The 17,455-nt window shown below is 38.1% G+C and overlaps 2 protein-coding genes and 1 long non-coding RNA gene across 3 annotated transcripts in view; 1 reads left to right on the plus strand and 2 right to left on the minus strand.

Annotated features, from left to right (window-relative positions):
* LOC145480787 (uncharacterized) overlaps positions 1–17,455 on the minus strand; it is a 107,503-nt gene that overhangs the window by 81,309 nt on the left and 8,739 nt on the right. The window lies entirely within an intron of this gene.
* Positions 2,354–13,910, plus strand: LOC145480790 (uncharacterized). The gene is made up of 3 exons (XM_081459116.1): positions 2,354–3,115; positions 5,537–6,347; positions 12,237–13,910. The coding sequence occupies exons 2-3, from the start codon at positions 5,612–5,614 to the stop codon at positions 13,223–13,225; spliced, it is 1,725 nt and encodes a 574-aa protein (XP_081315242.1). The 5' UTR covers positions 2,354–3,115; positions 5,537–5,611; the 3' UTR covers positions 13,226–13,910.
* LOC145480788 (uncharacterized) lies at positions 14,564–16,485 on the minus strand. Its single transcript, XR_014048545.1, has 3 exons — positions 15,245–16,485; positions 15,060–15,156; positions 14,564–14,952 (listed from the first exon to the last, which is right to left on the minus strand). It is a non-coding gene; the product is annotated as an uncharacterized LOC145480788 (long non-coding RNA).

Genomic DNA, 17,455 nt, shown 5'->3' on the forward strand with positions numbered 1-17,455 from the left:
ACACCATAAAACATTAAAATGTCGGACTGATGACGAAATGTTGCCATTTCACTCACAGGAGAACAAAAGTGTGGTATTTCCCTGTTACTTTTTGACTGCATGTTAATGATCATTCATCTCCACGAAAAGGGCATACTGTATTTCGTGGACTAGACTGGACGGAGAGAAACAGAAAAATCTAAACAGACACTAGACCATAACAGCAAGCCTTTCGAAAATCATTTGCTCGTGTTCTGTCACTTGCTTTTCGTCACAACCTTAATTTCATCAAACCTTAACAAACTATGCATCACTGAAAAGCTATTGGCTTGCAAATTACAAAAATGTGTATTTCAATGCTGTGCATGACTCCTGTGCACTTGAGAAAAGATTTTTATGTACAATCTAAAGCAAAAAATGTCCTTTTACTTGTATTAATTCTAAAGTAAACAAATGTCCAGCAGTTAAATGAATGAGGGATTTTGTGAACTTTGAAAATGCGGAGCTCTGACAACCATTTAAAGTTGCGCAATCTAAATTGTGAAACTTTTTTTTCCTTTGTAAAACATTTATTTTGATCACTTTTATCCTAAGATCACTCATTCATATCAATTACCCCATTGAGATCTAATAATCCTGAAAATGTGAGGCCAAAAGCTTAAATCCTTCTTGAGAGATCATTTCTCAAAGGCAAAACTGACTCGTTTTGAGAAAACGAGCTTTGAATGTACAGGGAGAAACGTCTCTCAAAGTAAAACTTCAATACCTAAAGATTCAAATTCCAGTAAAAACGAAAATTCCAAATTTTTACAGAATTGTAGGTAACCTTCGCCCCTCCTCCCTTGAGGTGACAGCTCCTCACGTGACACCTTCCGTGATGGAAAGCAAGCAACGGAAAAAAAGTATGGAAAACAGAAATGTTAGAAAATTTATTTTGGCTGACTACATTAAGTTGAGAATTTGAAGATTTGATGCCGCCAAATTAATTGTCATTTGTCAGGAGCCATAATCGGGGACGGAGACCGTAAGTCTTGGGATCCGCGCGTACCCATGATATGGGACAATTTTTCTATTTTTAGAACAAATTGCGCCATCCTGACGTCATATATGCGCGCGAATCTACGCACATGTCGGGGGTTCTCGCGTGGATGTTGTCACGTTGCATGATCAAATGGTGAAAGTTGAGAGATTCTCTTGCGTATTTTTCACAGCGATGGCAGGGAATAAGGCAGGGACTAAGAACCAGGGCGCTTATATGTAGTTGTATGCTCTGAACCAACGGAAAAGGTGGGTTTTTCAGGGTCGAAAACAAGACCTCAATCTCGCGCTGGGAATGAATAATAAGATCTGCTCGCGCTAGTTGTAAGCTTACGCATGCATATGTTTTTGCATTTGTTCTGACTTAAGAATATAGCAAGAAAACTCTCTACTCTGGTATCGAGTTAATTTGTGAGTTTCTCGCACAATGGTTAATCATAACCAAAACCTGTTTTGATGGTTTCTTATTGTTTCTGCTTGTTTGGTGAGTTTGCAAAAGTTTTTGAAAGGAAAGTCTGACGCGTACAATTAGCTTATTTGCGTAGTGCAGTTCGTGCACTTTCAAGTCCGAGTCGGTGTTTTCAATTGTCAACAAATCTTGACAAAGACTTCTTTCGTTATCTTTTGTGCTGAGATGCTGCAACAAATTTCACGAACGCAAAAAAGGCTACTAACATCATGTCTGTTTCTTCAACATAAGCATAGTGAAATTTTAAACTGCGAAAATAAAAATAGACAAGTAGTTTTGATATTTTTTAAACTCGATCAACAAAATCGAAATCGTTATTCGAAGTTGATTAAAGAAAGCGTCATCGTAACTTTGCTGATTATTTCTGCTTTATTCGTATATTTCAGCTTAGCTTTTAATATATTCTCAAACATTTATCAATCTTAAACATATTTAAAAACTATAGAGTTATTGTTTGAGTTCGATGTCACGCGGCTTCACACGAAAGTGCGGCTGAAGTACAATTTGACATGTTTACTGACTATACAAAACACGCATCGGCGGGCGCTCTCATTCATCGACAACAGAGAATTTACTGGATTTTTACACGAATAAAACTGAGCAGTATCTACGGACGTAAAGTTATTGGGCCTTGATGAAACATCAAGCGTTGCTTACAATTCAGGCGAAACTCAAACTAGCAATTATTTTGTTTTAGTTTTCGGTCGCGATAGACTGGCAAATGCCTCGCAAGTGTGTGGCAAGAGGAGCTAGGAAACTATGAAGTCCTGAAGCTCTGCTATATCTAAATATATCCAGCTAGTTTTTTCCTGTGCAATGGAAAAGCTGTTAATCTTCAACATATGTGAAATTTAAAGTGGAGTAATGTACAGCTCATGTAAAAGAACTGAAAGAAGCATCCGTCAGAACACAACTTGGTCAGCGATATATATAAGCTTACAGCGGAACATACCTAGATTCGACACTGTCTTACTTCACTCAAACTAGAGCGGCTTACGACAAAAATACTTAAGCAAAATTCCAACAGACGTAGACGCGTTGAGTTGTGGGCCTAAAGCATGAAAAATTTCGGGAATTTCGGGCGCCATTGGCCCCCGCGCGACATCCGCAAAAATCCTCGCAGCATGTACTCGCGTGTGCCGCAGGCGATGGCGCAATTTGTTCTAAAAAGAGAATTATTGTCCCATATCATGGGGACAACCCCAATACTAGAAATGGCGCGCGCTTACGGTCTCCGTCCCCGATTATGGCTCCTGCATTTGTTTAATATGATGCAAGATTTCTTTGGATGGAATGGATGTAATGTTACTTGGTGGCTGAGAAGTATACAGTTGATTAGTATTTTAAGTTCTTGGATGAGAGATGATCATTCAAATAAAGACAACTATTCTAGTCAACGTTCGACAAGTCCTCGTTTACAAGTCCTCGTTTACAAGTCCTCAAGTCCGGTCCAGTCCAGCTGCAGTCCAGTCCAGTCCAGTCTGGTCCACTCCAGTCATGCCCACAAACAGTGCCAGGCGTTGTGTGGTGTCCTACCTCTACCTCATGTGAGACTGAGTTCAGTGTCCTCTCTGTAATGGCGTCGTCCATGTGATTTGTTAGTCGACTCGTTGTCGCTGGTTCATAAAGGTAAGAGAGTCGATAAGAATGCTTTTAACATGCCAATCTAATCTAAATGATACTGGGACGTGTCTTTTATTTCACGGAGTGGAAGAAAATACTTTGATTGTCTGTATCAATTTTATATGATAAAGAATGGCGCAGCTCTGAAGTGGACCAAAGATTCTTGTATTCTGTCATCTCCTTTTTCCATCGTGATTTACAGAACTTATCTAGCAGTAAATTCCCAGTTATAACCACAAATATATTCAGTATTTACCCAGGCTAGCGAGTTGTAGCACTAATATGTGGACAGAAAATTTATTTTGTTGTTTTGGAACATTCAGCGAAGTGACTTTGTAGTGAATAAGCTATGGTTATTTTACTTTGATCATATTTATCAGTAAAACGTACCTTATAAGACCTTGAAGACATTTTCGCCAAGCAAAAATATATCAGTAATTTTAGGTATAAAGCTGTGAAAACTTGTACACTAAAACTTTTCAATCATTGAGGTCATCATCTGAGTTTTTGTTCTGCAAAAAAATGGGTTTCACGAAAACTCAGACCCCAAAAACTCAGACCTCCAACCTCAGAACCTCAAAACTCAGACCCCTCGAAATTAAAATACAATTGAAACTCTTCTCAATTCTTATCAACTAAAATGTTTTATGGTCACGCAGTGTTCATAGACAACAGCCAGAAAGTAGCGAAATATCTATTTTCTCCAGTTTATCACTGTCGTGTCAATTGAACAGTAGAACTAAAACCTTAGACCCCAAAAACTCAGACCCTGAAAACTTTATTTCAAGGGGTCTGAGTTTTGGGGGTCTAAGGTCTGAGGTCTGAGGTCTGAGTTTTCATGACATCTGCAAAAAACTGGGTGTTCTTATTAACCAGGTTAATAGCAATTCCCATATGGATTTGGGCTAAGTTATTTCTTATAGCCAGTTTATTGTTTTGAGATCTAATAACAAAACTCTGAGTTATTTTCCCAGTCAATTTCACTAATGCATACAGTGTTAGAAACTTAATTTTGACAGCACTTGGCATTTGGGCAAGTGATACTCAAAATGTACTCCCCTGGTGTAATTTTCACTTGCCTAGAGAGATACTCTCATTCCCCCAATTTCTGCAACAGTTTCTTTTTTCCTGATGTTGAATTTGACCGCTTACTTTGTCATTTATCCTCCTTTCTCTCATTAAATTTTAAAACTTCCCAGTTAAGCTTCCACATTTTTGTAGTTTTACCAGAAAAATAGCTAAACAAACAGCTAGCACAACCGAATTCGCATTGCTCAATTCTAGATATTGGAGAAAACAACTTACTGGCTTGTGGAAAATGTATGTTTTTCTTTTCCTTCAGTTAAAGACCTTTATCAGTAAGATAACGACAATGGAGGCAATTCCTTTAATTTTCAAGAAAGATTCAAGAAAAGGCACTTAGAGCTATCTACCACAACACAGCTGTAAGTTATGAAAAACTGCTGAATGCTGCTGGATTGCCAACATTGTTAAATCGAAGACTCCAGGATATACATGTAGCAATTTTAATGTTTAAAGTTAAGAACAACTTATTCCCACAGTATATAATCAATCTTTTGAAAAGACAACAAAGTAACTCTTATTTGAGACATGCGGACTTTGTGATCCCACGATTCAAGACAACGACTTATGGAAAACATTCAGTTTCATATTTGGGTCCAAAACTATGGGCCAAACTTCACAATCATATTAAATCATTCAGTTTAAAGAATTTTAGAAATTACATTAGGAAAAGGGATTTGAACATTTTAATTGATGTGAGCAGTGGATGGAAAATGTCATATGTCTTCAACTTGACTACTTTCTTCATTCTTAGTTAACTTTATTTGCAACTTTATTCACTTTTTGTAGTTTTATTTTGATAGATAGGCTTTTAGCTTGTAGATAATTATAGTCTTTAAAAATTTGATTTGCACATAGTCCTGAGAATTGTTACTCAAGCCTGCAAATAACAGGCGGTCATCGGACAATTGTCTGGTAAATTTGAGGTTTTGACAGGTAAAAGCTTAGCCTGGTCGGACACTCTGACCAGGCATTTCTGCTGAAATGAAAAATATTTTAACTGGAAATTTGTGGCCGAATATGGGACAAGTTATTTTGTTATACTGCCACACAATACTACCCCAAAAAACTATTTATTGAAATTGGATTTCCTCTCTTTTGACGTCACTATACTAGCTTAAGAGTAAAAAGGCTATGTGAGAAGAAGTAGCCTTAGTGGTAATTTGCTTGGTTCGCAGGTCTGTTGTTTGCCAAAAATTCGTGTGTATTTTAACAAATTGATCTTTTAATATCTTATTCATGACTTGGGTTTTAAGTGTGTTATGTTGCAGCTGCATCTCAATCCTATAGTATTAAGACCCATGTCTCTAGGTTATAACAAAACAATTGATTTTATTTTTGCAGACAAATGCAAGCATTGTGGCCAGTTCTTCAACCAGTTTTCAGCTTACAAAGAGTGTGAACAAACTGCACACAGGGATGGTGTCATATACATGCAAGTATTGCAAAAAGTGCTTTAGAAACTTAACAGACTTCAAAAGACATGAACGAACTCACACAGGAGTGAAGCCATATGTATGCAAGCATTGTAATAAGTGCTTTAGCCGGTCACCAAGTTTGAAGCTACATGAACGAATTCACACGGGAGTGAAGCCATATACGTGCAAGCATTGTGATAAGCGCTTTAGCCAGTATCCAAGTTGCAAGAGACATGAACGAACTCATACTGGAGAGACGCCATATACATGCGAACATTGCAAGAAGCGCTTTACCCAGTATTCAAGTTGCAAGACACATGAACGAACACACACAGGAGTTAAGCCATATATATGTAAGCACTGCAATATGCACTTCAGCGACTTATCAACTTGCAAGCGACATGAACGAATTCATACGGGAGTGAAGCCGTATACATGTAAGCATTGTAATATGCCCTTTAGCAACTCATCAAACTGCAAGCAACATGAACGAACTCACACCGGAGAGAAGCTGTATGCTTGCAAGCATTGTAACACGTGCTTTAGGCAGTATATACATTGCAAGCAACATGAACAAATTCACACAGGGGAGAAGCCGTATACATGCAAGTATTGTAAAAAGTGTTTTAGAAAGTCAACAGATTGCAAGCGACATGAACGAATTCACACAGGAGAGAAGCCGTATACATGCAAGCATTGCAGAAAGTGCTTTAGCCAGTCATCGCATTGCAAACAACATGAACGAAATCACGAAGAGTTTAGCCTTGCAAGCATTGTAAAAAGTTGTTTAGCCAGTCATTAGTTTACAACTGAGCAACATGAATGAACCAAAGGTCTATAAGTTGCTCTCGCGTACATGCAAACATTGTAAAAAGTGCTTTAGCGGCTCATCAAGTTGGAAGCGACATGAACTTGTAGCCATGTAGCCACTCATAAGATTGCAAGGAACATGAATGAACCAACTCAGAGGTCTAAAAGTTGCCCTTAATTTTCTATACTAGTCGTTTTTAGTTTTTATTTTGACCTCTCGGCAAAATAGTTGTTTTCATTAAGCCTTCTCAAATTATAATACTCAAATTGCCAGGAATAAAGCTGCTTGCAACTTTTCATAGAGCCACTTGGAAAAAGAAATAATTTTTTGATTCTTAACCAACTTTGCGTGGAGGCATTTTAATTAATTACCTGGCTATAAATAATCTAATCCAAGAACAAAGTTATTGTTCTAAAGTCAATAGCCGTCAATGATATAGAGAAACTCTGAAAAAGTTTTGATACATCGCTCTAACATTGAAAGTACAGGATTTATTTAATTACAGAACATGTATGGGAACGCTATTCAGGGCAAATTCTAGGAAAGAAAGTTTTCAAATTAGTCCAACGTGTTTCTTGGAAACAAGGATGTGGATCCGGGATCTTTTAAAAAATATGTTTTGCTTCTGTTGCACACATTTATTTTAAAATAAATATTTCATCATTCCACGTAGGATACCGGAAGATCATAACAAACTTGGCGCTAAGCTCGGGGGTACTCTCATATGAAAACTCGTCGTCTCCCCCATGGGCATGAATGAAGGTTTCTGCTCTCACTTTGGGTGTTCATGAAAAAACGCCACAAAGTTTAGTTGTCAAATTATCTCTTAGGATGCACTGGAAGAAATGATAATAACAGAAACGGTGTTATTTGTGTTTTGGGCTCGATCTCGAGTTTGGTCCTGGTGATCCAAAGTTGATTAAACATGGATAGCACTCATAATGAAGCTATTACAAGATTTGAATACCAATTAGCAGAAGATGCTTTTTCACGTTAGCGGTCATGTATGTCAGTACACGGCAAAATTGAAGAACGTCAAGTGTTGAGCTTTAGCTTTTAATATGGAGCATTTGCTACCTTATGAAAAGAAAATGTCAAATGCTTGTCCCATACCCGGCGAGACGGGCGGGAATGACAGAATTGAAATTGACAGAATTGACACAGAGGTAATGGGCCCGGCGTGTGGGGGAACTCCGCCGTATGGGCTATATAGGTATGCGCGGCCCCGAAGCGCAGGATTTTTCAGCCGTTTTAGTCATAAATAGCGTATCGATTTCGGCGAGTTTTAGTCATAAATAGGGTCACAACAGTGAAGCAAGGCTGATTACTACGTGGAAAGCTTAACGAGACAACAACACGGTAGAGTCCAAACTGAAAGCCAAGAATTGCAACCGTGGACAGCTGTTTCGACCTGGTTGGGTCTCGTCAGCACGGTGTAGCATGTAGCAAAAAGTTAAGCAAGAGCTGGCTGACCGATCGTCCACTAAATGCACATGATGGTAAGTACTGACCTCAGATGAAACTCAAATCAAGATGTTTGCGGATTGGCCAATGTCATTGCACATGCAAAACGCGTGACAACGCACAATCGGCAAAAATCCTGACTGTCGTTATCCTGAAATGTTGTTAGGGAAGGTACGTTTTTTATTGGGTGGGGGGGGGGGGGGGGGGAGGTGGGTCGGGGTATTTTAGAAATTTTTTGGGAAAAAAGTCGTGGCCCTCCCACTTCCCAGAATGGATTAATGCATGACCCTTCACAAATACCTACACAAGAACATCTGACCCTCCCCCCACCTCCTCCAAGACCAAAATGACTGGAAGTGAAAATAACTAACCGGAAGTGTTACTCGCGTAACCGTGTCTGCGTACAAAGCAGTTAATTGCGTGGTGTGGGATTGCACGGTGAAAACTTGAAAATGGGCAAGGATGTGCGAGGAATAGAAAGAGGAAAATACGGTTGTGGTGAATGCGAGGATTTCACGAGGTCAGATGGAGCAACTTGCTCAGATTAAACGATTGTTTGAGGAAAGTGAACTAGTCACAGTGGGGACAGTGAGGGGTATTACAAAGTTTTCGGATAAATACATTGTCCCCGACAAATTTGTGGCAGAGTATGTTGAGCACCTCGCCCAGATAAAAATGCGCAAGGAAAAGAAGAAAGAGGAGACTGAAGGGGAGCGAATGGAACAGCTGAACCGGGAGTACAATGACATTGACTGGGTTGGATTGTACAACTCCGATAAACTGTCGTCCTTATGGGTGGACGAGCTACGCTTGTACTTTTCCCATCACAAGATCACCTTTAAAGGGAAGAAAGTTGAAAAGGTAGCAATGATCAAAGCGCACATAGGCAGCTTGCTGTACGATTCAATGGAGTGTCAACAACCTCGGCAGTCCCCGCTAAGAAACAGCAACAAGTGACCTCATCACTTTCCGAGGTTGAAACTGACTCGTAAAGTGATGTAGTAGATCGAGTTGTTGGTTCAAGCCCGAGTAGCTAAAATAACGAATCGTCAACGGAGACTGATTTTAGGCCAGAACCCTGCGCGGAAACATTACCGCCCTCAAAATATGGGCAAAAGCGGGCACGGGTCAAGAGAGACAACTATGTTTGTTGGTACAAGATAATTTTTTGATGTAATATTTCGACACTTGTAAATAATTTAAATTAATCTTGACTGGTAGCTTTGCTTGTATATACAAAATTTAGGTTTCTATACACTTCGCGTGTTTGTTAACAAATAAGAGTCAACTAAGCAACATGGAGTAATTTTTTTCCTCGCCAAAAAAAACTGACCCTCCCCCGGTTGCGAATAAAACAGGTTTGACCCTCCCCAATTTTAAAAAAAATTTACTAATGAACCTCCCCTCCGGCCACCCCTCCCCCCCAGCCCCAGTTAAAAACGTACCTTCCCTTAGAAAATTTCTTTTGGCTGTCTACATTAAGTTGAGAATGTGAAAATTTGATGCCGCCAAAATGTTTAATATAATGCAAGATTTCTTTGGATGGAACAGATGGAATGTTACTTGGTGGCTGGGAAGTATACAAGATTAGTATTTTAAGTAAGATTAGTATTTTAAGTTCTTTGGATGAGAGATGATCATGCAAATCAGAAGCATATCAACTAAGTGATATGCTTCTGTTCAAATATAGAGAATTATTCTAGTCAGTGTTTTACACGTCAGCGTTTAACACGTCCTCGTTTTACACGTCCTCGTTTACAAGTCAGCGTTTTGCAAGTCCAGTCCAGTGCAGTCTGGTCCATTCCGGTCATGCCCACAAAAAGTGCCAGGCGTTCCATGGAGTTCTACCCCTACCTTCGACTCCCTACCCCCTCCCGCCTCCCACCCCTGCTAGTTCCACATGGTTGTGAGACTGATTTCAAGTGTCATCTCTGTAATGGCGGCTTGCACGTGATTTGTAGTCGACTCGTTGTCGCTGTTTTCTAAAGGTAAGAGAGTCGAAAAGAATGCTTTTTACATGCCAACCTAATCTAAATGATACTGGGACGCCTCTTTTTATCTCACGGAGTGGAAGAAATAGTTTGATTGTCTGTGATGATGATAAAGCTAAGAATGGCGCAGCTCTGAAGTGGACCAAAGGTTCTTGTATTCTGTCATCTCCTTTTTCCGTCGTGATTTACAGAACTTATCTAGCAGTAAATTCACAGTTATATCCACAAATATATTACGTATTTACCCTGGCTAACGAGCTGTAGCACTAATATGTGGAGAGAAGATTAATTTTGTTGTTGTGGAACATTCAGCGAAGTGACTTTGTAGTGAATAAGCTATGGTTATTTTACTTTGATCATATTTATCACTAAAATTACTTTAATTATAAGACCTTGACGACATTTTGGCAAGCAAAACGACGTCAATAATTTTAGGTAAAAAGCTGTCAAAACTATGTACACTAAAGCTTTTCAATCATTGAGATCATCGTCTGAGTGTTTGTTCTGCAAAACACGGGCATCACGAAAACTCGGACCCCTGAAACCCGCAAGAAACTCATGGGTGTTCTTATAAATCAGGTTAATAGCAATTTCCATATGGATTGGGCTAAGTTATTTCTTATAGCCAGTTTATTGTTTTGAGATCTAATAACAAAACTCCGAGTTATTTTCCTAGTCAATTTCACTAATGTATACAGAGTTGGAAACTTGATTTTGACAGCACTTGGCATTTGGGTGAGTGATTCTCAAAATGTACTCCCCTGGTGTAATTTTCACTTGCCTAGAGAGATACTCTCATTCCCCCAATTTCTGCAACAGTTTCTTTTTTCCTGATGTTGAATTTGACCACTTACTTTGTCGTTTTATCCTCCTTTCTCTCATTAAATGTTAAAACTTCCCAGTAAAGTTTCCACATTTCTGTAGTTTTACCAGAAAAATAAATAAACAAACAGCTAGCACAACCAAATTCGCATTGCTTAATTCTAGACATCAGAGTAAACAACTTAATGGCTCATGGAAATTGTAAGTTTTTCTTTCCCTTCACTTAAAGACCTTTATCAGTAAGATAACGACAATGGAGGAAGTTCCTTCAATTTTCAAGAAAGATCCAAGAAAAGGCACTTAAAGCTATCTACCACAACACAGCTGTTATGAAAAACTGTTGACTGCTGCTGGATTGCCAACATTGTTAAATCGAAGACTCCAGGATATACATTTAGATGTTTAAAGGTAAGAACAACTTATGCCCACACTACATGTATGTAATAAATCTTTTTAAAAGACAACTTAACTTAAGTAACTTTAATTTGAGAAATGCAGACTTTGTGATCCCACGATTCAAGACAGTGACTTATGGAAAACATTCAGTTTTGTATTTGGGTCCAAAACTATGGGTCAGACTTCCCAATCATATTAAATCATTCAGTTTAAAGAACTTTAGAATTACATTAAGAAAAGGGATTTAAACATTTCAATTGATGTGAGCAGTGGATGCAAAATGTCATATGTTTTCAACTTGACTACTGTCTTCTTTCTTAGTTAACTTTATTTGTAGCTTTATTCACTTTTGTAGCTTTATTTTGATAGATAGGCTTTTAGCTTGTAAATAATTGTAGTGTTTAAAAATTTCATTTGTTCGTAGTCCTGATAATCGTTACTCGTTTTAGGTGTCACCAGTTAGCATCAATGTTAAATCTCGTTGACATGTAAATAAAATAATAGTAATAATAATAATAATAATAATAATAATTAAAAAATAATAATAATAATAATAGCAATTATTATTATTATCATTATTATTATGATTATTATGATTATTATGATTATTATTATTATTATTATTATTGTTATTGTTATATCCAAACCACTGCGATACAGTGGGCTCATGGCCAGCTTGGTTGTTTAGTGATTCATCTGGTTGTTTGAAAACAATTTATTGAAATTGAATTTCCTCTCTTTTAACATCCCTATACTAGGGTAAGAAGACTGTGTGAGAACAAGTAGCCTTAGAGGTAATTTGCAGAGTTCGCAGGTCTGTTGTTTGCCAAAAATGCGCATGTACTTTAACAAATTGATCTTTTAATATCTTATTTATGACTTGGGTTTGAAGTGGTTTATGTTGCAGCTGCATCTCAATCCTCTAGTATTAAGACCCATGTGTCTAGGTTATAACAAAACAATTAACTAGGTTATAACAAAACAATTAATTTTGTTTTTGCAGACAAATGCAAGCATTGTAGCCAGTTCTTTAACCAGTTTTCAGTTTTCAAAGAGTGTCAACAAACTGCACACAGGGATGGTGTTACATACATGCAAGTATTGCAAAAAGTGCTTTACAAACTTGACAGACTTCAAAAGACATGAACGAACTCACACGGGAGGCAGGCCATATGTATGCAAGTATTGTGATAAGTGCTTTAGCCAGTATCCAAGTTGCAAGAAACATGAACGAACTCATACTGGAGAGAAGCCATATATATGTAAGCATTGTGATATGGCCTTTATCAACTCATCAAACTGCAAGCAACATGAACGAACTCACACCGGAGAGAAGCCGTATGCTTGCAAGCATTGTAACAAGTGCTTTAGGCAACATATGCATTGCCAGCGACATGAACTACTACACACTGGAGAGAAGCCGTATACATGCAAGCATTGTAATATGCCCTTTAACAACTCAACAAACTGTAAGCAACATGAACGAACTCACACCGGAGAGAAGCCGTATGCTTGCAAGTATTGTAAAAAATGCTTTAGCCAGTATGCAAGTTGCAAGAGACATGAAAGAACTCATACTGGAGAGAAGCCATATACATGTAAGCATTGTAACATGCCCTTTAACAACTCATCAAACTGTAAGCAACATGAACGAACTCACACCGGAGAGAAGCCGTATGTTTGCAAGCATTGTAACAAGCGTTTTGGGCAGTATATGCATTGCCAGCGACATGAACTACTACACACAGGAGAGAAGCTGTATACATGTAAATATTGTAATATGTCCTTTAGCAACTCGTCAAACTGCAAGCAACATGAACGAACTCACACCGGAGAGAAGCCGTATGCTTGCAAGCATTGTAAAAAATGCTTTAGCCAGTATGCAAGTTGCAAGAAACATGAACGAACTCACACAGGAGAGAAGCCATTTACTTGCAGGTATTGTAAAAAGTGTTTTACCCAGTCAACAGATTGCAAGCGACATGAACGAATTCACACAGGAGAGAAGCCGTATACATGCAAGCATTGTAGAAAGTGCTTTAGGCAGTCATCGCATTGCAAAAAACATGAACGAACTCACGAAGAGTTTAGTCTTGCAAGCATTGTAAAAAGTTTTCTAGCCAGTCATTAGGTTACAACTGAGCAACAAGAATGAACCAAAGGTCTAAAAGTTGCTCTCGTATACATGCAAACTTTGCAAAAAGTACTTCAGCGGCTCATCAAGTTGGAAGCGACATGAACGAAGTCAGGAAGTCAGGATGAGTTTAGCCTTGTAACCATTGTAAAGAGCGTTTAAGCCACTCATAAGATTGCAAGGGACATGAATGAACCAACTCAACGGTCTAAATGTTGCCATTAATTTTCCTCTAGTCGTTTTTAGTTTTTATTTATTTAGTTTGTTTTAATTAAGTCTTCTCAAATTATAATACTCAAATTGCCAGGAATAAAGCTGCTTGCAACTTTTCATAGCGCCACTTGGAAAAGGAAATATTAATTTTTTGATTCTTAACCAATTTTGCCTGGAGGCATTTCAATTAATTACTTGGTTATAAATAATCTAATCCAAGAACAAAATTATTGTTCAGAAGTCAGTGACAGGAATTATTTATTTAATTGCAGAACATGTATGGACGCGCTATTCAGGTTATGATGTCACTTTTATTTCATGGGCGAATTCTAGTAAAGAAAGTTTTTAAATTAGTCGAACGTGTTTCTTGGATACATGGATGTGGCTCTGGAATCTTTTAAAAAATATGTTTTGCTTCTGTTGCACACATTTATTTTCAAATAAATATTTCATGAATCCACGTAGGATACCAGAAGATCATAACAAACTTGGCGCTAAGCTCGGGGGTATTCCCAATATGAAAACTCGTCGTCTCGCTTATGGGCATGAATGAAGGTTTCTGAGGGCTCTCACTTTGGGTGTTCATGAAGAAAACGCCTCAAGGTTTAGTTGTCAAAGTATCTTTAAGGATGCACTAAGGCACTAAGCCTCTGTTCTAATGCTTTTGTTTTAATCATCCCCCACATCTCAAGGGCAAATGGAATAGTTGTTGCAGATTATTCAATTGACATGATGTTGTCCCACCCTGGTATCCTCGACGTGTATAACAAGATGTCTTGTCAGTCTGGCTATCATTGGTCGTGACTGACAATTCAGGTGTCCAGTTTGCAGGTGGCTTTTTAGAAAGATTTATAAAATAATAAACCCTGCTGGAAGAAACTCAGGAGGGAGAAGGGCTCCTAGTGTTCAATCTCATGCAACATAACGATGTGTAGAACTAACATTCTACTTTAACGCTCTGAACTCATACTCACCAATGCCTATGCTCTCAGAACTCTCCTCAATATCTCCAAAGAGACTCGCTATGGCATCTATGAAATCTTTGGAACATCGGCGCTTTGAGTAAGCACCCATACTTGTTTATAAATCGTTTAATACACCGCAAAGCAACTAACTACATAAGTGGCATGTCCACACTTCGTGCTAACAATTGTAATCTTGGAGGTAACCGTTAAACCTTGTATTACCTAACTTAAAGGTTACTTCCCACCTTCAGAGACCAAAAAAATCGTTTTTTCTTTTTTTGACAAAATTTAAGTTCGTCATTTTATTTAGTGTTTCCAAAAGAAAAACATTAAAAATCTCAAAAAGCGGCCGAGTTATTTAGAAAAAGCGTATTTTCAAATAAAGTTAATAAACTAGGAAGGTGTCACAATCTTGTCAACGGGCGAGAACCCTGGGGAAATTTTGGCGGCAAACGCTCATCGCTCGTATTTCATTTCATTTGCATATTTTTATTTACATCACGCACTTGACAAAAATTCCCCCGCAGAAGCTCTTTACGCTGACTCCTATGGAAAAATCAAAAGCAGGAAAAGTCCTTGAGTAAAGAAAACGAAAAAAACCGGCCCAAAGAAGAAAGAAAAGGCTCCCTATCGTCAAGGAAGGAAAAACAAACCTTGCCGAAAGCGACAAAGGCTCTTGGTTTGGCCAAACACCTTGGACAATCTCGGCATCTGCTGAAGATCCGGAGCGCTCGAAGTTGGAGCAAGTAGCTTAAAAATCAAAGTCAACGTCAGTGCAGGCTGCGAACAAGATTCTTCGTCGGAATCTGGCGGAAGTGATGAAGAAAATGAAACCTACCCAAGGGAACTCATTTCAGCAATAAGAGTATTTCTTAAGCTGTCCGTCGATTCCTTAACGTCCTGTTTTTCAACGGCACATTTTCCGCCTTTAACATTTTCGGCGCGGGTTTTGCCTTTGCCTTTGGCGTCTTTGCCCATATATTTTTACGTCGCCGTCCTGAATTGAACTCCACTGAGCGAGATAAAAAAAAAAAAAAAAAAAAAACCTTGTTGCAATGCGATGCTTTTCCCGGAAATCTTGATCCATAGTCGTAGACACTAGGAGGTCCTGTTGTTCCATTGGTTTGCGGTTTTACTGGGCGTGATAATCTCCGGGCGTGGCGCGAGTTTTTACGAACCTTAACAAGCTAAAATCTCGCATTTGGTTTTTGGAGGAATACATCCACTTTGAGCGAATTTATAGGGTATGCAGATTTGACGGATTTTCATGAAATTTCGCCAGAACATTCCAGAGATAATAACAAACCAAACTGTGTCGGGAAATTTTGATATTTAACACATTTTCCCCCTGGCGTCCATCTGCGCAACACGTCTCGCATATTTTTAGCTACTCCAACTTTAGAAGTGGATATCTAGACAACCAATCAGAATATCGAAAAAGCCGGCTGTTCCGAAAACGCGGAGTGCGGAGTCTAAAAAAAAAAAAAAATTAAAAAATAATTTAAAAAAAGAAATTAAAGAAAATAGAAATAAAAAAATTAAAAGTGAATTAAAAAAATAATGAAATACATAAATAAACTAGAAACAGAAATTTAAGAAAATTCACTCCGCTCGAGGTGGACTGTTCATATCGCGTATATTTCATTCAGTCCAAATGGTATATTCATCTCACGATTTTTATAGTTAGCAGTTCACTTTTAGGAAAAAAGAAGCAGAGAACAGTCCAGTTTTGACCATGTCTAGAATATGTGAGAAATTACACCTTCGGTTTCCTTGGAAAGCCGTGTTGCCTCGAAACAAACTCAAGCTCTGCTTTCCAAAAATAAACTGCCCGTGTGTCATGTATTTTTTTCTAATTTAATATCTTCTCCGGTCGAGAATTACTGATTACAATTTGGAAATGAAGTAAGGTTAGTACACACTACATGAAGGCTTTTAACGCAAAACAAAGAAAATAATTCCTAAAAGATGCTTTTCACGCCGTGAAAATGATTTGGGTCTGAAAATAATCGAAACCGGGGGAACTAGGAATAAGTTAAGCCTCTTCCAGGCGTTCAGTTAGGCCCTCTTTACACGACCCCGGGTTGCTGTTTTAGAATTCTTTAAGGAATTTTTTTCTTTGTTTTGCGTTAACAGCCTTCATGTAGTGTGTACCAACCTTACTTTATTTCCAAATTTTCGACCGGAAATGATATTAAATTCCAACAGAAAAAAGAAAAGAAAAAAACATGGCCGCAGGTTGCACGTGGAATTGGCGAGACAAGCGTCGCTGCCAGTTAAATAGCTTTTTTGGGAAAATACTTTAGAATTTGTTTTCTCAAATTGCAACTTTACCTGTGTATTTATTTGTTTCTTTATTTGTCAATCCACAATTTTTTATCTTACTATTTTTCCGTGCTGAAAAAATTTTCAAGGTTTTAGTTTGAATTTCATCGATCAATTACGAGAACTTTAGGACACGCAGTTGACAAGTTGTTGAATGGTTCAAGGGTTAATTCACACGGGCAGTTTATTTTTGGAAAGCAAAGCTTGAGTTTGTCTCGAGGCAACGCGGCTTTCCAAGCTAAGGAAACCGAAGGTGTAAATTCTCACACTTTCTAGACATGGTCAAAACTGGACTGTTCTTTACTTTTTTTCCTAAAAGTGAACTGCGAACTATGAAAATCGTGAGATGAATTTGGACTGAATGAAATATACGCTATATCAACAGTCCATCTCAAGCGGTGTGAATTTTCTAATAATTGTTATTTTTATTTCTTAAATTTCTATTTCTAGTTTATTTACATATTTAGTTTTTTTTTAAATTCACTTTTAAATTTTTTTTTAAAATTTTTTTTAGACTCCGCACTCCGCGTTTTCGGAACAGCCGAAAAAGCCCGACACGCTTTTGTTGATTGATGCCTTGTGAACAAGACTCTGCAGCCATTTTGCTCGTACTGTGGAATCCGATACCCGATAAATTCAATAGAAGAAGCCTCGGTCGTTTCACGCCTTACCGCCTCCTGACAATTCCTAAAAGAAAACATTGCTGAAATTGTATTTTTTTCGT

This window comes from Orbicella franksi, chromosome 3 (assembly GCF_964199315.1).
Source record: "Orbicella franksi chromosome 3, jaOrbFran1.1, whole genome shotgun sequence".
Taxonomy (NCBI): Eukaryota; Metazoa; Cnidaria; class Anthozoa; order Scleractinia; family Merulinidae; genus Orbicella; species Orbicella franksi.